Source organism: Phascolarctos cinereus, unplaced genomic scaffold (genome assembly GCF_003287225.1).
Source record: "Phascolarctos cinereus isolate Bilbo 61053 unplaced genomic scaffold, phaCin_HiC Scaffold_726;HRSCAF=1367, whole genome shotgun sequence".
NCBI lineage: Eukaryota > Metazoa > Chordata > Mammalia > Diprotodontia > Phascolarctidae > Phascolarctos > Phascolarctos cinereus.
Genome location: NW_027556098.1, coordinates 373,116,407 through 373,140,072, shown reverse-complemented (window position 1 = coordinate 373,140,072; position 23,666 = coordinate 373,116,407). Strand labels below are relative to the sequence as shown.

The following is a 23,666-nucleotide window of genomic DNA, read 5'->3' as shown; positions in this document are numbered from 1 at the left end:
GGTAGTGGGGAGGCACTGTGTGGAGGGCTTTCAATACCAAATAGAGGAGTCCCCAAGAAGGGAGTGTTCTGAACCAGGCAACAGTCCATGTCCGCACCTTCTTCCCCTCTTCCTGTGCCTAGGCCTCAGCCAAGGGGTAGGCATACTGATCAGCCCTGGCACGCAGCCCCAGGGTGACCAACAGGGATGATGCCAAGGCTGGCATCTGAACCTGGTGCCCGAGGCTGGCCGCTTCCTGTCTCTGTGGTAGCCAGTGTTTTCTTCCTCCATCTGCTCCTCAGTTTCACGGGAAGTCAAACCCTTGCCCCTCCCCCCTCCCCCAAACCAGTTCTTTTGCTTTGGTGGGGGAAGGAAGGGGTGGGACTGAGACACCCATCAGAAACCACTATGGAGTCCACCAAGCAGGCTGGGGCTCGCTCTGCCTACCCTGGGGGGGCTGCAGGACCTACTCCCCATCTTGCTCATCTTCACCAGACCCCTTTCCTTATTCTGTTCTCGGGGCTCCCTTTGGGCCAAGCCTGCTTCTGGGAGGAACTGAGAGGGTCACCAGTCCAGAATTCTGGGAGACCTCAGTCCAACCTCCTTATGTCACAGATGAGGGAACTGAGACTTAAAGAGCTTCAGTGACTTTTCCCAAAGTCACACGGGATATAAATATCGAAGGCAGGATTGAGACCCAAGTGGCCAGATTCTACATGTACCATGGCATCTCCTTAAGTCAGAGGAGACATGATTCACTTTGCTAGAAAAAGCTCCGGCTCAGACACAGACTGAGGGTCTCTTCCTCAGACAGCATGAGTGCCAGCAGGCAGGGATGCTGCCTGAGATATAAGGAGTCCGAGCTGGTCAGAGAGGCATCGTGGGCCCTTACGGAGAGGGAGGCAGGCGGAGTTTGACCCTGGGCTAATTAGATTGGACACAGGTGGAGTAAGGTTAGTTAAAAGATTTGCTAATTTCAATTCAGCCAGTTTATTTCAGGGGAATAGTTTTTGGATTATCCAAGTGGACATCTTTCTCGTGCCCCTCCTACCCCTTCCCTACATCCCTGGGCGAGCAAGTCACCTTAACCTTTGTTGCCTTTAGCTTGCTCATCTGTAGAATGGGGATAATAATGGCACCAACCTCACAGGGTTGCTGTGAGCATCAGATGAGATCATACTTGTTAACAGTTTGCAAACCTTAAAGCGTTATTATTATCATGTTATTATTATCATGTGCATGTCAGCCTGTCCTTTTTCCTACTGTGCAGTGCTCCAGAAGGAGAAGGCAGGCACGGGGAGGGGATATGGCCTGTGGCATGCTGGTTTCCAGCCTGGACAAGCTCTCTACTGGGCTTCAGCATAGGGTGTGAGGACTTGGACCAAGCCAGGGATTCAGAGGGGGAGGGGCTGGACAGTTGAACTCTGTTCTGGGGAGATTAAGGGGAATTAAAAGCTTGGAAGGAGGGATGTCCCAGGGGAAGAGAGGAAGGGAGGGGTTATGTAACAGGGCATGGCTCTGCTGGCTGCTGCCCGGATCTGGGGAGGAGGGCTGGTGGAGGAAGATACAGGCAAGGCCATTGAAGTGCCATGAACCCTGGTCTCTGCCTTACCCAGTCTTACCCCGCTTCCTGAGGCGGGGAACTTGGGCCCAAAGTTGGGGAAATCAGATCCCCTAAGTCACATAGTGGGTAGGTGAGACTGCGTTTGTTGTTCAGCCATGTCCAACTCTCTGTGACCACAGTGGGGGTTTTCTTGGCAAAGATACTGGAGTAGTTTGCCATTTCCTTCTCCAGCTCATTTTACGGATGAGGAAACTGAGGCAAAAGTGATGAAGTGACTTGCCCAGGGTCACACAGCTAGTAAGTACCTGAGGTCAGATTTGAACTCAGGAAGATGAGTCTTCCTGATTCCAGGCCCAGCACTCTATCCACTGTGCCACCTGTCTGCGTCTGAGTCTAAGTTTGGGGAATACTCTTTGAATCTAGGGAGAATATTGAGGACTCCCTGGCTTTTCCTCCTGAGAATGGCCCAGAGTCCTTGGGCTGAAAACAAAGCGGGGATGGATGAATTGGTACCCTTGGGTGAGGCTGGGCTGGGTGCTTTCCCTTGGGCTACTTACCTATCTATCTTTGGCTCAGTGTCAGTGATAGCTTGAGGCCTTCTGGAAAGGGCAGGGGGAGGGGGACAGATGCCTGAATTCTGGGGCTAAAGGAGGAACTGAAGTGACTGAGTCACGTTTCCCTCATGGCTCGGAATTGGCAGGGACCTTACAACAGAGAATGTCAGAGCCAGGAAAGGCCTTAGAACATGGAATGCTAGAGCTTGAAGGGCCCTTAGAACACAAAGTATTGGAATTGGAAGGAGATTTAGGGGCACAGAATGTTGGCACTGGAAGGGCCCTTAGAACATGGAATGTTGGAACCAGGAGGTGCCTCAGAACAGAAATTGTCAGAGCTGGGAGACCCTTAGAAACCATTTAGTCTAACCTCCCATCCCCAGCACACACCACCACCACGAAACAGAGAAGGCTATGGAAAGGCCCTGGCTCTGGGGTCAGAGGATCTGGGTTCAAATTCTGACTCTGATGCTTATGTGCTATGTGGTCGTAGGTAAATCACTTCAGTCTGAATGGCCTGTGAGGTTCCTTCCAGCTCTAGTTCTGTGACCCAAGGGAAAGAAAGTGATTTGTCTAGTACCTTATAGCTGCTCCACGGCATTGGCCAGACTAGAACCCACGTATGTGGCTTCCCAGGCAGGGTTCTTAGAAAGGATAACAGTTCTCATAATTGTTCATTTGTTTCCATAAGGCGTGAAAAGTACCTTCATTCCTGACAACAATCATGGGAGGTAGGCAGTGTTAGTACTATGCCCATTATATAGATAAGGAGACTGAGACTCAGAGTTAGATACTTGCCCATGGTCACTAGGACATGTTGGTGCTGGTATATGACCCAAGGTCTTCTGACTCTCATGGTCTTCTGCTTACTGGATCAATCAGCAGTATCATGGTGGATCCCTGGGTCAGGCCTGCCTCATCTTTCCCATATGGGTCAACCTAGAAGAAGATACGAGAGGCTCCTGCTCCCAAAACTCTCCGTCTTCTCCTGGACAGGCATGGCCTCTGCCACTCATTGACAGTGACCTGGGGAAAATTCCTTCCCTTCAGGGAGCCTCAGTTTCCTTGTTTGTCAAATGAAGGCAGCAGGTTAGATCAAAAAGCTGGGATTCCCCCTGCCATGGTGCCGATTCTCATCCTTGGTGTTCGGGGTCCCAGGGGGCCCACTTTGACGTCTCAGAAGAGACAGATTAACTCCCCAGGTTCCCCCTGTTCTGTCCTGGCATGCCTTTGTCATTAAGCTATACATCCCAGTCAGATCTGACAGGTCCTCCTCCATCTCTTTTTTTCTAGAATGGGCAAATTCCCGGAGAAGACCCCGGAAGACTTTCCTCCAAGGTGAGAATCAAGGGGACTGGTTTGGAGTGGTGGAGTAGGGGGGAGGGAAGACTTTAGGCTCAAGTGAGGAGGAGGAGGAGGGGCTCAAGCCTCCCAGGCAGAATCTGAGGCTGTGCTCATACCTCTCCCCCACCCTGAAAGTAGGATCTCTCCTAGAGAAGGAAGGAAGGAAGGAAAACAAAGAAGGAAGGAAAACAAAAGGAAGAGAAGGAAAGAAAGAAGGAAGGAAAACAGAGAAGGAAGGAAGAAGACAAGGAAAGAAGGAATGAAGGAAGCATTTATTAAGTGCCAGGGACTAATGCTTCACAAGTATTATCTCATTTGACCACAATCCTAGGAGTTAAGTACTATCATTATTCCTGTTTTACAGTGTGAGGGAAACTGAGGCAAACAGATTAAGTGACTTGGCCAGGGTCTAGTGAGTGTCTGAGTCTGGATTTGAACTTGGGTCTTCCTGAGTCCTGGTCCAGCAGTATGCCACCTAGCCACTTAGATGGGTGAGGTGAGTGGGGCAATAGACCATACAAGATCAGAACCGGGAGGTGTGTTAGGATACAGAATGTCAGCATTGGCAATGACCTTAGAACAGAGTGTGAGGTCTGGGCAAGCCCTTCATTTTACAGATCCAGCAGGAGAGAGGAAGTGGCCTATTTAAAGTCCTGTGCCTCATCAGTCAGGGTAGAGCCACTTTAGGAAACAGGCGCTCTGACAACTCCTCTCTGCCCCCAACCCCACCAGTCCAAGGTTCTTGTCCTTCTGTACTCCTCAGAGGGTTTGGATGTCCAGCTTTCCAGTCTGGATGGGGGCCTGTAGTCATTCTCCATGAGGGCATAGGGATAGGAGACTGTGCTCATTAGACAGATAGGGAAACTGAGGCCCAGAGAGGTGGAGGATGGGCTTCTGATCAGTCAGCGAGGCTGCTCTGAGGGCAGAGGATCAGGGCCTCTTCTGGGGTTTACTGAGCTCAGTGTTGTGGGCTCATGGAGACAGTATCCTTGCGGCAGGCTTGGACCTGATCTCACCAGGTTTTACAGCCTATTGTTCACTTGGGCACCCCGCTCATTTTACTCCCCTCAGAAAAACTGAGGCCCAGAGGAAGGGAAATGATTTGACCAAGGTCACGCGACTAGGTAGCATCATAGTCAGGACTCGAACCCAGGTGTTCCGCCTTTGAATCCATCTCTCTTCTGAGCCTCCAGAGCTGCACCTTCATGCCTCGCCCTCCCCTCCCCTCTGGGATTTGGGGGCCTGAGGTGACCCACTACCCCTCCTTCTTCTGTCCCCACAGGCTGGATCAGAATGGAAATCTTTGGGACCCAGGGTCTGGCCCCAGTCCCCCTGCTGTGATAACAGGTTGGGGCGGGATGATAGGGAGAGTTCCCTGGGAAAGGAGAGAGGCTCATTAGTGGTAATCACTGTGCGAGATGCGATGCTGTCCTAGGATGAGAATGGAGACCCCTGGGTCAGTGGCAGGCCCAACTCTTTCCAGAGGGACTGGTGGCTGCTGTATTAACTCCATGGTAGTAATTGAGGCCTGGAATGGGAATAGGGGGCAGCTGGGGAATACCAAACTGGGGCAGGAAACAGGAGAGGAAGGGGGCAAAGGAAATGATGCCTCTGCCCCCAGGGGAGGGGGGCATCCATGTCTCCTACTGGGCCCAGCTTTGGATGGGGGTGGGGTGACCCCAGTAGCCAGTGAACTGCCCACCACCATCTGGCTGGCAACTGAGAAACTGGAGGTGCTGGGCCAGGGTGAGGGAGATGGGGTCTGGACCCCAGGGCAGGTGGGGGACATAGCCTAGCACTGAATGCTTCCCCATCCCGGCAGAATGCCCTGTACAGAGCCAGCCTCATCCTGGGGAAACCAAGGCCCCTGAGCGATGAAGCATTGAGGTCCGCTGTGGACAGTTGTGAGGCCGGAGGCCCCTTGGCCCCAGCCTTTCACCCCTGATAGAGTGCCAGGCCTGCTCTGGCTGTGTATTCAGCACTCTGTCCAAGTCGTCCCCCACCTCCCTGCTATGGAGGATGGAGGTGGGGAGGGAGAGATGTGTCCTGATTTGGTCTCTGCTTACTCAGAGTTTAGCTTCCTTTTAGGGATCCTTTGTTTGCACTGTGGTTAGAGATCTTCCCATGTTTCCCAGAATTCCTCATATTTGTCTGTTTTTAACAGCACATCGATACCTCACCACACGCACGTCTCAGTCTCACCACTTGACCCACCATCCCTCCCATCGAAGGGCACCCACTTTGAGTGCAGTTCTTGGCTGCCATAGAATCCTGCCCCCATTTTACAGATGAGGAAACTGCCCTTGGTACAGTGGAAAGAGTCCTGGCTCTGAAGGCAGCGGCCCTGGGTTCAGATCCCACTCACGTTTATTACCTGTGGGACTCTGGGCACAATGCTTAATCTCCCTGTGCCTCAGTTTCCTTATTTCTAACATGAGGGGGTTGGACCGGATGGCTTCCCTTTTTTAATTTAAATTTTTTAAAGAGATAGTAGCTAACCTTAGTAAGCTTGTACTCTAATTGGGGAAGAGAACATATCCAGGAGAGCAGAAACTAGGGTAAGCCTTTTTGGTCTAGGAAGTCGCAGGGGTGGGGAATGAAACAATTTTTGCTGTTGAGTTGTTTCAGTCGTGTCTGACTCTCTGTGATCCCATGTGGGGTTTTCTTGGCAGAGATCCTGAAGTGGTTTGCCATTTCCTTCGCCAGCTCGTTTTACAGATGAGGAAACTGAGGCAAACAGGGTGAAGTGACTTGCCCAGATTTCTAGATTTAGGATACTGTGATGCTCACAATGGTGGAACCAATTCAGAGTCAGACTTCCTTTTTCTCAGAACTGGGAGGAACAGGTCCCCTTCTACAGGGAGGAAAGATTGGGACTGAAGACACCAAGTATTCTTCTACCTCGGTGCCCGCACCGCTAGGAGCAGGCCGGCCTCCTGCCTCCTCAGGAATGGTATATTCAGATTTCTCCTAGAGGGAAGATGACGAATTGCGGGGGCCAAACCTGGGAGAAATCTCCTAGGACCTAGCACAGCTAAGCACCCCTGGGCCGGGGTTGAGTCCCTTCCTTGGTTCTGAGCCTCGGTTTTCCTACCTGTAGAATGGGGATAATGATACTTCTAGGGATATGGAGAGGGAGGTGCTTTGTGAGTAGGTTCGTACTATGAAAACGTCACCTTTACTTTGGGTGGAGCCATACCCTTTAATCAGGAAGTCCAAGATGTCAGTTAGCACCTGTCTATACCCTCCTACCTGTCCCTGTGCCCAGCTGTCTGCTCTTGCCCAGCTCAGGGTTTTCACCCCAGTTCCGAGGATGGAGCTGCCCAGCTGTGTATGAGCAATTTCAGATGGACTTTGCTTCTCCTGTTACCCAGATGGGAGGCGAGGCCTGGGAGTGGCAGAAGGGCCCACAGAACTGTTTCTTGTCAGGCCTCTCCTGCTCAAGGTGTTTGGAGAGGGTGGAGGCACCCCTCGGTCTAGTCCGAGAAACATTTATCAAGTCCCTCCCATTGTGTGTGCAAGGCACCAGGGTACAGAGCTGCTCTCAAGGTGTCCCCAGTGTCTTGGGGAGCCACCAGACACCTGATTATTTGAGTAGGGAGAGAAAGCATTAGCAGCCACTTCCCACTCAGAGCAGAGAGGCTGTCTGGATTCAAAGTCAAAAGTCCTGGGTTCAAGTCGTGACTGATGCTGCCCAGCTGGGCCTTCTGGGCTTTCTCCTGGGCTGCTGAAGAGGACAGCATAACTGCTTGCTGAGAGCAGAATTTGTATATTCTCCTTTCCCTTGTAAATAAGTAAATGTCCATTTGATCTGTGATTTCACAGGATTTGGTACTCAGGGCTGGAAGGGCCCTCAGAGACCATGCAGGCCCAACCACCTCATTTTCCTCCGGGTGAGGGGACTGAGGCCTGGGAAATGAAATCATTTGTCCAAGGTGGTGGCTGAACCCAGGTCCTCCAACAATCAAATCCAAAGCTCTCTCCACCGTGCTGTGCTTCTGTAACACAGACATTCTATTGCTGAGGTAGCCAGTGACTCGAAGTATAGAATATTGGGCCTGGAGTCAGGAAGACCTGAGTTCAAATCTGGCCTGAGACATTTGCTAGCTGTGCGACCCTAGACAAATCACTTTACTTGTTTGCCTCTTTTCCTCATCTGTAAAATGGGCATCATAATAGCCCAGGGTCATTGTGAGGATCAAAGGAGATAATAATTGTTATGTGCTTAGCACAATGCCTGGCACATAGTAAGTGCTATATAAATGTCATTATCATTATTATTATTATTATTATTGTTACCATTATTATTATTATCATTATTATTTCCAATGATACAGATCCCCACCTATCCATGCCTGCCCATCCTATGTGATTTAAAGGCATCAATAAAATAAAATAAAACAATCAAGTGTAGTCCATGGGAGAGAAGTATAAAAAAGGCTACCCCCTCCCAGCTAGTCCCTGTAACTCTTTTTTTTTTTTTTGCTTAGTCAGTCAGGCTTAAGTGACTTGCCCAGGGTCACACAGCTAGTAAGTGTCAAGTGCCTGAGGTCAGATTTGAACTCAGGTCCTCCTGGCTCCAAGGCCGAAGCGCTATCTGCTGCGCCACCTAGCTGCCCCTATTTGGCTCTTTCCAGGCCTGATTTGGTCCATAATTCTCTTTGGGCTAGGTTATAGAGCTGGAGTTGGAAAATCTGAGTTTGAATCTTGCCTTAGATGCTTACAAGCTGTGTGACTCAGGGCAAGTCACTTAACCTCTGTCTGCCTCAGTTTCCTCATCTGTACAAAGGGGATAATAATAGCACCTGCCTCCCATGGAGGTTTCGAGGCTCAAATGAAATATGTTTGCAAAGCTCTTAGCATAGTGCTTGGCACGTAGTAAGCACTAAATAAATGTTAGCTCTTATTATTGTTGTTCATAAAGAGGCTTGTCAGCCCTAAAGTACTGTATAAAGCCTAGCTCACTGTCATCGTCGTTGTTGTTATTCTTTTACTGCCTTCCCATATCAGGATGGCATCTTTGTCCTTGAATACACCTGTCCGACCTCTCCCACCCAGCTCCAGTCAGCCTCTCAGGACGCTTCTGCCTGAGTTCATGGGTACATTCTAGAATCCTGGACTTTACTGGGCAGCTTCCTGAATGCAGGGTGGGATCGGGGGTGTTCTGCCCCTCCCAGAGTGGATCGGCGACCTTCTGGATGCAGGAACTCCCTGCAGAGGGTCCCAGGTCCCAGCCGCTCTCAGCCATTGCGACTCTAGTCTCTCTCCTCCCGTCACCTTCCCTCGGGATTAGACTACAGATCACACACCATAATGTCTGCCTTTTGGACTTGGAAGCAGGAAGACCCAGCTGCCAGGCCCCACCCAGATGCTTACGGGCTGGGTGACCAGCCAGCCTCTTGGCACCTGAAGTTTCCTTATCTCTGATATAGGACTAACAGTAGAATCTGCTCCTAGGACTACTGTAAGTTCAAATGAGATAACGTTTGTAACACTTAGCAAACTTTTGTTATTTCATCATTTTTCAGTTGTGTCTGACTCTTGGTGACCCCTTTTGGGGTTCTTGTGGCATAGATACTGCAGTGGTTTGCCATTTCCTTCTCCAGCTCATTTTACAGGTGAGGAAACTGAGGCAAAGAGGGTTAAGTGACTTGCCCAGGGTCGCACTGCTATTAAGTGTCTTTAACTCAGGAAAGATGAGTCTTCCAGACTGCAGGCCCAGTACTCTGTCCACTGTGCCAGACCTATATTAGGGGTTCTTGACTTGGGGTCCATTGATCCCTAAGACATCCTTGGATGGATTTCAGAGGACTCTATGAATTTTTTTCTTTTTAATATTTGGATAACTATGCTCCAACATAATTGATTTTCTTTGTAATCCTATATACAGGGCATCCCAAAAGTCTCAGTATAGTTTTAAGTTAGCTCAAAATTTATCTAAGACTTTTGGAACACTGTATTTTCTCTTTTAAAAAACGTAATTCTGAGAAGAGGTCCATAAGCTTCACCAGACTGCCCAAGGGGTCCACAAAACAAAAAAGTTAAGAACTCCTGATCTGTATGAATGTCAGTTATTATCCTCGTATGGATGTCTGTGTGGTATGCTGGAGGCCTTTGTTTGGCAGATGTATACATCCTGGGTTTATGCTTTCCTTTGTTTTGTGCCACCCTCGCTAGGGCACAGTGATAGAGCATTGGGCTTGGAATCAGGAGGCCTGTGTTCAAATCCAGCCTCAGATAGTTCCTAACTGTGTGACCTTGGCCAAGTCACTTAACCTCTATCTGCCCTAGTTTTCTCAATGGTAAAATGGGGATTATAATAGCACCCATCTCCCAAGATGGTTGTGAGGATCAAATGAGATAATATTTATAAGGTGCTTAGCACAGTGCCTAGCACACAGTAAGTGCTTAATAAATGCTTTTTTCCCCCTTCCTTATCATCAGTCACACAGTACCAAGAAACTTGGGCTGTTCATGAGTTGACCTTTGCTTGCGAATCTTGCCTAGCCTGCCACCTCTTCCAGTGCTCTATCTCCTAGATAATATTGTTGATGTCACTTCTTATAAATAAGTCATTGCTGGTGCCCTCTTACACGTCATTTTTTTCCCTTGGTGTCCTACAGCTTCGACTCTTCAGAAATGATGGAAGTGCCATGATTTGTAGCATCACCAGCAGAATGCTGAGATTACAAATACTGGGTTTTTTGTCTTGTTTTCAGGGAGCAGCTTGGGCTCACTGGAAGTGCTGGGCTTTTCCCCAAGTTGTATTTAGCTCCCTCTCCTCCTCCTGTTCATTTCTGTCTAAGAGGTGCTCCCAGTTGAGCCAGCCCAATGGACCATCGTCCATCCAGAGACATCATGCACTTGGTCGTTCCGTGGGGGGAATGTTGGACCACCCTCTTGCCCAAGTGGATGGTCATAGATCCCTCTGCAGGACTTCTATAGAAATGTCCTCCACAGATAGGAACACCTAGATGAGACCCCCCCATCTCCAGGGAATCTGTCTCTCATTCCCATCGCTTGCCAAACATTTCCCACATCGGGGCAGGCACCTTTGGCAGACGTAGACCTCCTTATTTCACGCTTCACTCAATATTATCAATCATTGAACAGTTATTTCTTCGGTGGCATCTCCCTCAGAGTCTCACACAATCTCAACATGTGCCTGGGGGCCACCCTGTTGGCAGAGAGCCTTTATGGCTGCATTTGCTATGACAGGTCAAATGTCTTTTTCATAACAAACAAACAGTAGTCAAAATAGATCTAATATTCTCTGCCGCCTTCAGACAGTTGTGACCATAAAGATGAGGCCTACCACAGAGTAGTGTTGGTGAAGGCCTGCTTGTTCCTGTCTCCTCTTTTTACCCCGGACATCTTTGCTCTACGGGTAGGTCTTTCTCATGAAGATTGCCTTGTGATAAGAGAGTGTTGTGTGAGTCAGAAGTTCCTGATGTCTTTTTCAAAAATTAGATTTTTTTTTCAATGAATTAAAAAGTTTTCTTTGGCTAGAGCACCTGCCCTGGAGTCAGGAGGACCTCAATTCAAATCCAGTTTCAGACACTTAACACTTACTAGCTGTGTGACCTTGGGCAAGTGACTTAACCCCATTGCCTAGCAAAAAAAAAGAAAGAAAAAGAGACAGCTTGGTGGTGCAATGATAGAGCTCTGGCCTTGGAGTCAAGAGGACCTGAGTTTAAATCCAGCTTCAGACACTTGACACATACTAGCTGTGTGACCCTGGGCAAATCACTTAACCCTGGTTGCCTCACCAAAAAGGAAAAAGGAAAAAAAAAAAGAAACAAACAGAAAAACAGTTTTCTTTCCCTCACACCTAAAGTTTCCTCATCTCTTAATTGGGAGTAATGGTAGCACCTATGTCCAAGGGCTATTGGAAGACTTAAATGAGATATCATTTGGTAGAATATTTTGCAGACTTTAATGCTCTGTGTTGGGGCTTCTTAAGAGGCCATTTTCTTTGGCTGTCCCCCAGGCCTGGAATTCTCTCCCTCTTCATCTTCACCTCTTGGCTTTGTTCAAGTCCCAGCTCAAATCTCACTTTCTGCCAGATCCCTCTTAATGCTAATCCTTCCCTCTGAGATTCTCCTCCACCTTTCTTGCATATATCTGGTTTGTACACAGTTGTTTGAATGTTGTTACTCATTAGGTTGTGAGCTCCTTAAGGGAGAGGACTATTTTTCCCTGGCATATAGTAGGTGCTTAATAAATGCTTGCTGACTTGTGACGTAATAGAGGATTTGAGGATCCCCCAGGGATATGTGGATAGATCTAAGGGGGTCCCCTGCCCATGAAGGGGGAAGAATCCTTGTAACAAACATGTTTTACCTAACAAATCAAATTCCCACATTGGCCAGGTCCAAAAATGTGTGTCTCGTCCTGCACCTTAAGTCCGCCACCTCTCTGTCAGGAGGTGGATAGTGTGCTCCATTGTTGGTTCTGTCATTGCATTGATCCGAGTTCTTGCGTCTTCTGAAGTTGTTTCTGTGATCAGGGTTGTTGTAGAAATTGTTCTTCTGGTGCTGTTCCCACATCACTCCGCGGTTAGGGATGTCTTCCTGAACATGCCTTTTGGGTAGTAATACCATCTGTGATTTTTTTCCCCCCAGTTGTTTCAGATATCTTGAGCCAGATGCTTTGATACCCTCAAATCTGTTGTTTCCAGCACAGATATTTGTCCTATCTCCACTTGATCTTATCTTCCGGTCTCCGTCTTCCTCGGTGCCGTTTTTTTAAATGTGTTTTCTCTCTCTGGGGATTCATCCCGTAAGGGTGTGTGCCTGACATTGTGCTAGGCATAGGAGATACGAGGACAAGACCACACCAGCCCCTGGCCATACGGAGCTTACCTTCTGGATATACATGCATAAATGCAGAGCAAATAGATACAAGGAAATCTGGGAAGGAATATGGGGGAAAGGGTGGTGTGGGGGTCAGAAAAGACCTCGTGTGAAAGGGGCTTGAGCTAAGCCTTCAAGGAAACTAGGAATTCTGCAAGGCAGAGGTGAAGAGGGGGGGCTTTCCAGGTGCAGGGGACAGCTGGTGCAAAGGCATGGAGGTGGGAGATAAAGTGTTATCTATGAGGAACAATTAACTGCTTGGCTACAGTGTAGTGTGTATGAAGGGGAGTAGCAGTGGTAACAGTAACAGTAGCAGTAGTAGAAGTAGTAGTAGAGGCAGCTAGGTGGCGCAGTGGAGAGAACACCGGCCCTGGATTCAGGAGGACCTGAGTTTAGATCCAGCCTCAGACACAAAACACTCACTAGCTGTGTGACCCTGGGCAAGTCACTCAACCCCATTGCCTAGACAAAAAAAAAGTAGTGGTAATTATTATAACCCATGTGCCAGGCAGGCAGCTGAGTGGTACAGTCAGAAAGACCTGAGTTCAAATTCAGCCTCAGATACTAACTGTGTGACCCTGGGCTTACTTCTGTTTGCCTTAATACGTTGGAGAAGGATATGGCAAGCCACTCCCATATCTTTGGCAAGAAAACCCTATTTGGGGTCATGAAGGTCAGACTGAATGACTGAATGACAACAATGTATGAGGTACTGTCCTAAGTGCTTTACAATTATCTCATTTGCTCTTCACCACAACCTCGCTAAGTAGGTTCTATTATTATCCCCATTTGACAGATGAGGAAACTGAGGCTAACAGGTGAAGTGACTTGCCCAGGGTCACACAGCTAGTAAGTATCTGAGGACAAATCTGAATTCAGGTCTTCCTGACTCCAGGCTCTGCGCTCTATCCGTAGCACCGCTTAGTGAATAATAAGTTTGGAAGGGTTGGTTGGGGGCAGGTAATGGAAGGTTTTTGTTATTTTGCCATTCTATAGGTAATGTGGAGACACTGAAATTTATTGGGTAGGGAGTGACGTAATCAAACCTGTGCTTTAGGAAAACACCCGAGCAGCTCAATGGGGATGGATTGGAGTTGAGAGAGGCTTGTGGCGGGGGCAGATTAGGAGTCCATTGCCGTGGTCCAGTGAGAGGGAATGGGGCCCTTCCCTGGGTGGTGGCCGTGGAGCTGCTGTAGGTGGAGACAGGAGTGACAGATGCATTAGAGTAGAGCACGCATTTAAACCCCTGGGAGAGGGAACGTGGAGCAGAGCAGAAGGCCACATGCTAGAGCTTTAGGGACCCTCACAGTGAGTGGGTGAGATGTGGAGATGAGGATGTGAGATGAGGAGGAGCAGTCAGATGGGAAGGAGAACCGAGAGGGAGCAGGGTCAGGAGAACCCTGGGAAGAGAGAATATTTAGGAGGAGAAGCCAGTCAGTGGTGTCAGATGCCAGAGGAGTCAAGAAGGAGGACTGAGAAAAGACCGCCCCAACATGGCGGCTCAGAGATCCCCAGTGCCTTTGGAGAAAACAGCTTCAAATGAGTGATGAGGTCAGAAAGAGAGCTGTGGGACTTTCAGGGAGAATGAGAAGAGGGAAGGGGAGGCACTGAGCAAGAAAAGTTGGAGAAACACCTTAGCCCAGGGTCTGCCATGTATTATTTCAGCTGTGTCCGACTCTCCATGACCTCATCTGGAGTTTTCTTGGCAGAGATACTGGAGTGGTTTGCCATTTCCTTCTCCAGGTCATTTTACAGATGTGGAAACTGAGGCGAACAGGTGAAGTGACTTGCCTAGGGTCACCCAGCCAGTAAGTGTCTGAGGCTGGATTTGAACTCAGGAAGATGAGTCTTCCTGACTCCAAGCCCAGTGCTCTGTGCACTGCCCCCCCAGCTGTCAGGTTTTGATGTACAGTAAGTGCTTAAAAAATGCTTGTCTGGCCGATTATTTATCTGTTGGTGAGAAAACTGAGGACTAGAAGAGAGAAGTAATTTGTCCAGGGGGGATATTGATTTTTTTTTTTGGTGAAGCAATTGGGGTTAATTACTTGCCCAGGGTCACACAGCTAGTAAGTGTCAAGTGTCTAAGGCTGGATTTGAACTCAGGTCTTCCTGACTGCAGGGCCAGTATTCCATCCACTGTGCCACCTCACTACCCTTGGGGATATTGATTGACTGGCAGAAGTAGGCCCCATTGCTTCTCTGTGGGCCTCAATCTCCTCATTTTACCAATGAAAGGATTGGAGCAGATGTTCTCCGAGAACCATTGGACCTCTAGCATTCTGGGTTGTAAGGCTCCCTCCAGCAGGAATGGTTTGTGTTCTGAGATGACAGTGAGCCCAGCCTGGAGACTGAATGGGCCTGCTTTGCAGGGGGTGGGGAGTGGAGAGGGCAGGGAAGAGAGCATTCTGGTTAGAGTGTATTTATTCCTCCTGGAGGAATAATGGGAAATAAGGTGGGGAGCTCTCCTGGGATCACATTGTAGGCAGGCCTTGAATGCCAGCCTAAAGAATATGATAGCCAGGAGCCTGGTTCCCCTGGGGATTTATTATTTTGAGAATGTTCTTAACTTATTTCCTGTGTGATTTTCCTCAGTTTAACAAGGGGTTTCCAAATGTGGGGGAGTACATCTCCTCCAAGTGGCCGAGAAGGTAGTATAATAGAATGGAAAGGACCTGGGTTCAAATGCTAGCTCTCCTGCTGAATAGCTATGTGACCTTAACTTACTTTACCCCAAAGCCTCACTTTCCTCATTTGTAAAATGGGGGGATTAGACCAGATCTATTTGTGTTCATTAGGCCTTCCCTGCGGAAAGGAAGCACCTGGTGAGGAACTCTCCTGTCAAGGCAAATTTGTACCTCATCTACAACGTGGGCTTAGAGAATTGCTTGGGGTGAGAGAAGGGGAGCCCAGGATCACACACACGGCCAATTAGTGTCAAAGGCAGGATTTGAACCTGGATCTTCCCATGTCCAAGGTCAGCTCTCTGTCCACTACATCACAGCATTCCAAATTATTTTCTACCTCTAACGTTTTGTTCTCATTGTGTCCATTTCAGCTTCAATGTTCTGTGTTCTAAGGCCTCTCTCTTCTGACGTTCTATGTTCTAAGGCCCTCCCACCTCTGACTTCCTGTGTTCTAAGGCACTCCCAACTCTGACATTCCTTTTTCTAATGCTATAGAAAGTGACTGGAAAGAGCCTAAACTCTAGAGTCCTGGAATAACAAATCTAGAACTGAAGGTAGTCCTAGAATAACAAATCTAGAATGGAAGGCAGTCCTGGAATAACAAATCTAGAACTGAAGGCAGAGGTGTCAAATTCATGGCCTGCAAAACTGTTGAGAAGGCCAGAACCAGCTTAAAATATAATTGGGAAATAATTAACAAAATAAATAAAGATCCAGTAGGATGTAGATAATTCTAATATGTGGTTTTCTAAGTCACTACATGACGGGCAGGGGTCTTTATGTTCAGGTTAGGCTCCATTTCTATTTGAGTTTGATGCAAGTGTTCTAAGAGACCTCAGAAGCAAGAATCTAGTCACAGGACACACATTCAAATCCCTCCTTACTCCATCAACTGATGAAACTTTGAGAAACTCCCTTTGCCTCTTCTGGCCTCAGTTTCCTACTCTGTAAAATTCCAGGGGGTAAAAGAGGTAGGGCTGGATTCAATATCACCTTGCTGGTCCCTTTGCCCCTTCTTCCCCATTGGTTAGTTCTGTACCCACTAGGGGGCATTCCCTTCCCATCTGGGGAAGGTGGGTGGGGGAGGACAGCTGTGAGGGGACCATGGGGGTGGCTCAGGAAGTCACAGTTCAGGTGGGCCTCATGTGGGCACTGGGATTCTCAGAAGGGGAACACCAGATGTTGGAGCTGCCTGCCCTTTGCCTCCCCTACCCCACCTCCTTCCTGCAGGGGTCTTCCCTAATCCCAGAGTCCGCATATTTCACTGTAATGTGGCTTCCTCTCTGCCAAGTTTTTCTTCCTCTTCTCTCGAGGGGGTGGTCAAGATGTGAGTAAAGATCTGAAACACAGGAACACTCATTCAGGCTACAGTCACTTCTGGAGCATCCCCTCTCCAGTGCTAGCTGAGATGCAGGAGGCCACCCTGGTCCCTGCCCTGCTAGGCTTAGAGGCTCCTGGGGGAGGGAATAGATGGGCAGAGAAAAGAAGGAATGAGTGCAAATCACTATCCAGGTAAAGTAGGATCAGACAAAGCCCCTATGAGGTGGAAAAGAAAGTAGTGAAGGCGATATACCATTGTACCCATTTTACAGATGAGGAAACAGGCTTTAAGAAGAAAATTGCCATGTTGTGTCCTACCAAACTGCCCCCTTATAGAGGAACAAATTCCTCCCCTTCGTCTCTCCTATACCTCCTCCCCACTTCTTTCTTTCTCCTTCTTCCCTTTTCCATTCTCTCCCTCCCCCCTCCCTTCCTCCATGTAACCCCTCTGGGAACACTTTGGTCCAGCCCAGCTAACCTGTGGCTCCTCATTCTTCCACTGACTGTCCTCCATGCCCAGAATGGACTCCCTCATTACCTCTTAGAATCCCTATTTTCCCTCAAAAGTCAACTCAAATGCCGCCCTCTCCAAGGCCCTTCCTGCTCATGCCCCTTCCCCACCCACCCTGAATGACCTTGCAGATCCTCATATACAGGACCCATACATCACAAGCTGTTGTCTTCCTCGTTAGAATGTCAGCTTCCTGAGGGCAGGCATCGGTTCCCTGGGGCTTGGCACATAGCAAATGTTTTTTATTAAATACTGATTGATTCACTCATAAGAGTCCAAGCAGGGGTTGGGTAAGTTCTTTGGGATCAGAGATGGAGAGCTGAAAGTGGCCTCAGAGGCCATCCAATCTGACTCCACTCATTTTACAGAAGAGACACTGAATTGTCTACCATCACACGAGCGTGACAGAGATAGGATCTGAACTCAGGTCTTGGGACTTTAAATCCAATCTTCTTTCCAATGCTGGAGTTCAGAGAAAGTTGTTCAGTCGTTTTCAGTCATCCCACTCCTTGTAAACCCATTTGGGATTTTCTTGGCAAAGGTACTGGAGTGGTTTGTTATTTCCTTTTCCAGCTCATTTTACAGATGAGGAAACTGAGGCAAGCAGGGTGAAGTGACTCGCCCAGGGTCACACAGCTAATAAGCATTTTGAGGGCAAATTTGAATTCAGGTCTTCTGGACTCCAGGGCTGGTGGCTCTGTGCACTATGGCGCCACCTAGTGCCCTCAGAGGGAGTAGAGATCCTTATTTTTGCCCAGGGTTCTGCTCAGGGGCCATTTCAATAAAGCCTTCTTAGATTTTGTTCTCCCATGACTCAAGTAGTTAGCGGTCTGTCCTTCTGTACATTGTCCTATATTTGCATGTATGTGTTCTCCCCCCAACCCCGACCACAGAAGGTAACCTCCCCGAGGTCAGGGGCTGTTGTTTTTGTCTTTGTATCTTCACTGCCCAGCACAGTGCCTGGCACCCAGGCCCTTGACCAATGTTCCAGGCTGATTGGTTACGGAAGGCATTAGCAAGAAGGCGGTATTGGAGCTGTGTATTGGAGGATGGATGGGGCTTTGATTGGCAGAGACAGGGAAAAGACCTTCTGGGCACAAAAAGGTGGGTCAGAAACCAAAGCTCCTTAGGTGACATTGACCACAGGAATTGGGGCAGGGGCTCCTTGCACACCTCTGGCCCTCCCTTAAAGCGAGACTGCCTTGGATGCAGCTGCATGTGAGCAGGAGGTATCAGGCCCCCTGGGTCAGGGGCCTGGAATGCCCTAGTCTCCTCTGGGATAGAGACATCTAACCCCAGGCAGGGGCCAACACATGGTTCCCTCCATCCCCTGACCTGATCCCTCTTTGAAGCCGGCTGCAGCTGTCTATTTTCAGACTCATTCTCTTCCCCCAACCCCCCACTCTTACTCTTCCTGTTTATGAAACCCTGATCCCTCCTATTCCCACTCTCAGCAGAATGTGACAGCAGGCGTCTCCTCTCAGGTGCTGGAGGGGCCCAGGGAGCTGGCCCGGTTGGCCCCATCCCTCCGAGCTGGGTCCTGGCAGAGTATCTGGGGTCTGCAGCTGTTCCCTCCCCTCCTCCGCCCTCCTCCCCTTCCTTGGGAAGGGCCAATGGGACTGGCTCTCCATAGGCACACATCCAGTCCCAGTGCCCTTGAGGAGGCCCCTCCTGCTGGCTGGCATCTCCAAGCCTCTTTCTGGGCTTGACATCGTAGGGGGAAGGAGGGCAGAGGTGGGAGCCTCCAGCGTCCCGCTGCTGGCTAGTGACATTCAGTGTATAGTGCAGGAGAGGGTAGTTATACTGAGGAGGCGGCTGACCCAATGTCCTGCATCAGAGGAGGCAAAAAATATGCCACTACTAAACTGAGGTCTCCTTTCCTCCAAACTGGATTAAGTCAGGGGAGCCATGTTCTAGTCTAGACTCTGCCACTAGCTTACTATGAATGATGTCGTGAATAAACCTCTGGACTGGGTTCAGATCCTGTTTCAGGCACTTACAAGCTGGCACTTACCATCAGACCTCTCCAAGCCTCAGTTTCCTCATCTGTAAAATGGGGAAAATAAAACCACCTCTCATGTGGAGTGGTTATGAGGATTGAATGAGAGATCTTGTAAAGCATTTTGCAAACCTTATATAGGAACAGCACAGGGACTGGGTCTGTGATTTCCTTGGTATAGGGAACATTCATGTAAGGAAACCCCCCTTGACCAATGTAGGTTAGCACTTTGCCTACAACTTGTATAGTCTTAGAGCACTGAGAGGTTAGGAGTTTTGCCAAGGTCATGTCACCTCAGAAGTGGGACTTGAACCCAGAGATTTGTGGTTTTGAGGCCTCTAACTCTCCTCCAACAGCCTCAGAGCCTTATAGGAATGTCAGCTGTGTTGTGGGCTGTGGAGTCAGTCACTTCATCTCTCTGGGCCTCGGTTTCCTTATTTGTAAAATGAGAACATTGCACCAAATGGTCCGCTAAGGCCAGGCACCGTGCCAGGCACTAGAGATACAGAGACCTGCCCTCCAGGAGATTACATGTTGTAGAAGTCGGGAGAGATGGGAAACAGCCTAGAAATTAAAGCATAAATACATATATATATGTATGTATGTATGTATGTATGTATAAAATTTCCAAGAGGAGGGCACCAGAGCTGAGGTTTGAAGGAAACCAGGGATTCAGTCAGTGAATCGGTTAACAAGCACTTAACACGTACCCACTGTGTGCCAGGCACCTGGGATACGAAAACAAAAGTGAGGCAATGCCTCCCCTCCAGGAACTTACATCTTATGAAGTGAAGATGAAGAGGGAGAGCACTCCAGGCATGGGAACAGCCTGTGCAAAGACTCGGAGATGAGAGATGACTTCTTGTGTGTGGGTGGATTTGGCTGGGACATAGTGTTGGGCCTGAGCCTGAGGCTGGAGCCAGACTGGGAAGGGCCTTCAGAGCCCAGCAAAGGACTTTGTGTTTTAGCCCCAGGGTAAGAGGGCAGCCCTGGAGGTTCTGGAGCTGGCCAGTGACTTGGTTGCACAGGAATCCTTCAGGGATTGATCTCTCCTACCCTCAGTTCTGGGTCTTGTGAAGGCCCCTGGGGTTCATCCTCTGGGCAGTGTGATAAAGTGAAGAGGGTGCTGAGCTTGGATCCAGGAAAATCAGGGTATCAGTCCTGCCTCAGACACTTACTGGCTGTGTGACCCTAGGCAAGTCATTTCAACTCTCTGGGCCTCAGTTTCTCCATCTGTTAGACTTAGTGGTTAGACCCAGTGATCTCTAAAATCCTTTCAAACTCTCTGACTGTGATTCAGTGGTCCAGGCAGAAGATGGCTCCAGCTAGGATGGCTCTTCTGGCTATGGTGGGATTGGGGAAGATCCAGGGACAATCTGTCCGATGGGGAAGAGCTGTTACCTCCCCCAGGATTGGGGTGGGGGTCTGGTGACAGCAGGTTGAAGTGGTTGGTACTTCTCCCAGGGTCCTGCCTTCCTCCCTCTGGTCAGTGGTTCAATCGAGGCACCTGTGGGCATCCCTCTGTCTAGCCTCAGCTCCTGCTGAAGCCCGTTAGAGTTGGGTTGGTGTGGGGAGGGATTGGGGTGTGGATATGTCTCCAGTTTTCAGAATTCCTTAGGCCAAGACTTGTTGACCAGCAGAGCTTTCAAGGCATGTGGCACATAGGTCTCGTCAAGATTCAGCCCCAAAGCCAGTGGTTGCTGACTTACACATGAACATCCAGCCAGGTCCTTTCCACCCCAGGCCCTGACCAGGTCCCTTCTGGCTCAGTCCTTTGATTGTAACAATGTCTCACTTTACCTTGCCTGTATTTACTTTGCATATCTTTCAGGTATATTTAATGATGTACGTGTTGTTTCCGTAGATGGAATGTAAGCTCTTTGAGGGCAGGGGATTCTTTTCTCTTTTCCTTGGTACCCCACCCCCACCCCCAGCGCAGTGCTCAACACACAGTAGGAGCCTAATAAAGGCTCTTTGGTTTACTGATAAACAATGTTTCCCTCATGGTATCCCTGAGAGGTAGTGTACTGCCATATTATCCTCATTTTACAGAAGATAAACCTGAGGTTCAGAGAAGTTTAAAGTGACGTCATCATCAACAAGCATTTAAGTGCCTGCTGTGTGCTAAGCACTGGGGAAAAGGCAGAAACACAGTTGCTGCCCTCAAGTTGCTTCTAATATAATAGGAGAGAGAACACCTAGACAACTCTGTACATACAAGAGAGATTCAGTGTAGATGGGAGGTAATCTCAGAGGGAACTGGGAAAATTTGCTCAGCATCACAGCTAATAAGTGTCAGAGTTCAGACTGGTTGTATTTTTTACTGTGTCACCTGTGGGTCTCTGGTGCCCAGCGATGGCTGAAGCTAGATGGCAGTGAGGGGGTAGGGAAGCTCATTCCTCCCCTTTGGAATTCCTTGGGCCTAGTAAGGTGGACAAGCAGAGGCTTTTCTCCAGGGCCCAGAGTTCCTCCAAGCTCCCCTTCTCTCTCCCCTGGCCTCTTACTTAGTGAATAGAGATCGGTTCATTTTTGTTGTATCCCCAACACTCAGCATAGTGCCTCGTACATAGTAGGTGCTTAATCAATGCTTATTGATTGACTGATCCTTGCCAAAAGGCCCACTAGGGCCTGCAGCCACTACACCACCTCTCTTGGAAGCTCGGGCCCCAGAGTTATACTTTTGGTGTATCTGGGTGGGTTTTCTAATTGGGTCTCACCAACCAAGTGAACTTGGGTCCAGAGCTGCCCCTTTTCCTGGGCTACCCTTCTGTGGGGAAAAGAGCAGCTGAACCCCTAGGCCCAGTCGCGTGCCCCATGCCCAGACCCTCACCTGATGTTTGGCTGGGTCATCCTCATGAGGAGGCAGCAGAGTGTGGTAGATGGAGGGCTGGATTTAAAGACAGGAACACCTAGGTTCAAATCCCACTTCTGTTGCCTAATAGTTGTGGGACCTTGGACAACACACTTAACCTGCCAGTCCTCTCGTCTGTAAAATGAGGTAATTAGCCTAGATAGGCAACCTCTTGAGGCCCTTCCAGATTCAGGTGGACCATCCCTGCCCAGCCCCTTCCCCCTGCCCCCATAGGCGGGAGGGTGTCATAAGAAGCTGTGCTTCTCGTTGCTTCCAGGACGGGGTGCTGCTAGCTCTCCTGGGACTGCTTTCCTAGTGCATGATAAGAGTGCTCTAGGCTTTGGGGAAGTATGTAGATCAGCAAGATTCTGGTGTTCGCTCTCCTGAAAAGCTTTGTATGACCTTAGACTAGTCAGTCTATTCTATGCTCCTATTTCTAAGGCACAGAGAAGGGGCCATAAGTGAGAACGTTCACTCTTTCTTCTCCTGTTGCATGGACCAGACAGTATGGGGCCATTTTTCTCTCCTTTTCCCAGCCTTGGCCTTTGGGAAACAGAATATGTTCAGAGGATCATAGGATGTTAGATCTAGAAGGGCCTTAGAACACAGAATGTTAGAACTATAAGGGACTTTAGAATATCTAATGCTAGAGCTGAGAGGACCCTTAGGACACAGAATATCAGAGCTAGGAGGGCCCTTAGAACTCAGAATGTCAGAGCTGGGAGGGCCCTTAGGACACAGAATGTCAGAGCTAGGAGGGCCCTTAGAACACAGGATGTCAGAGCTGGGAGGGTCCTTAGGACACAGAGTCTCAGAGCTGGGAGGGCCCTTAGAACATAGGATATCAGGACTGTAAGGGACCTTAGAATATCTAATGCCAGAACTGGGAGGGCCCTTAGAACACAGAATCTCAGAGCTGGGAGGAGCCTTGGAACACAGAAGGTCAGAGCTGGGAGGGCCCTCAGGACACAGAATGTCAGAGCTAGGAGGGCCCTTAGAACTCAGAATGTCAGAGCTGGGAGGGACCCTGAAACAGAATGTTGGGGCTGGAAGATCTTAGGCCTTAGAGATCATCATCCCAACCCTCTCACTTTACAAGAAGAGAAAGCAGACTTAGAGAGGTTAATGACTTATCCAAAGTCACACAGCTAGATATAGTCCCAGGATTCTACTCCCTTTCCCTTCTCCCTCCCAAAGGGGGAAGTGCGAAAGGTGGGGAGGGACCCAAGACCCCATGCTACACCCCCCCTTCCTTCCTCAAGCTGAGGAGTCTGAAAAAGCAGAAGTAAGTGGGGCCCTCCAACTCCCTCTGCACTGACACACTCCTCCACTATGCAGGCCTCCACAGATGTCCCCTGGACAGAGAGAGACTTGGTGTCCTGCACCCAAAAGGTAAGAGCCCAGCAGGGGAGTGGCTGGTATTTCGGCAGGGAGGCTGGTGTCCCCTGGGAGAGCTGGGGGCTGGGCCATCTCCCTCATCTGCATCCTGGCGGTGGATCCCCAGGGGAACAGGGTAAGTGGCATTGGCAGCAGGCATTTCCTCAAGTCACTGCTTGCTATGAACCCCACTGCCTGTCCTAAGCTGAGCACTGGGGGCTGAGGGTCGCCTTTGCCCCGTGCTTGACAGGGGAGGAGCTGGGCTACCAGAGTGGGAAGCCCCTAACCCTGCCCCGGGGGAGAGAGGCAGTGCCATGAGCTGGACGGGAGGTGGCTCCCAGCATCAGCCTCTAATCTTTCCCCCACCTGCTTCCCCCAGAGCCCACAGCCCAGGCTCTGTCTTCCTGGCACCTGGAGCCCTGTTTCCCTGCCCCCAAGCCAGCCTCGACGTTGGCCCCCAGAAGCCTGGGTCATGACTGGTTGTTTGCCCCTGGCCTCAGACCAAGATTGTCCCCACCCCCCGCCCCAGATCCCAGTCTCACCCTAAGCAAACCATTCCACCAGTCAGCAGTGAGGAAGAGAAAAGAACAGGCTTGGAGACCCTGGAAGCTAAGTTTGGAAAGCCGAG

General features: G+C 49.5%; 1 protein-coding gene across 1 annotated transcript in view; it reads left to right on the top strand.

Annotated features, from left to right (window-relative positions):
* The window catches only part of RPS6KA1 (ribosomal protein S6 kinase A1), a 67,800-nt gene that overhangs the window by 4,181 nt on the left and 39,953 nt on the right, over nucleotides 1-23,666 (top strand). Inside the window, exons 2-3 of the mRNA XM_020983203.1 lie at nucleotides 3,391-3,435; nucleotides 23,000-23,053. Of these exons, the coding sequence (XP_020838862.1) occupies nucleotides 3,391-3,435; nucleotides 23,000-23,053 (99 nt within the window). The remainder of the gene's footprint in view (nucleotides 1-3,390; nucleotides 3,436-22,999; nucleotides 23,054-23,666) is intronic.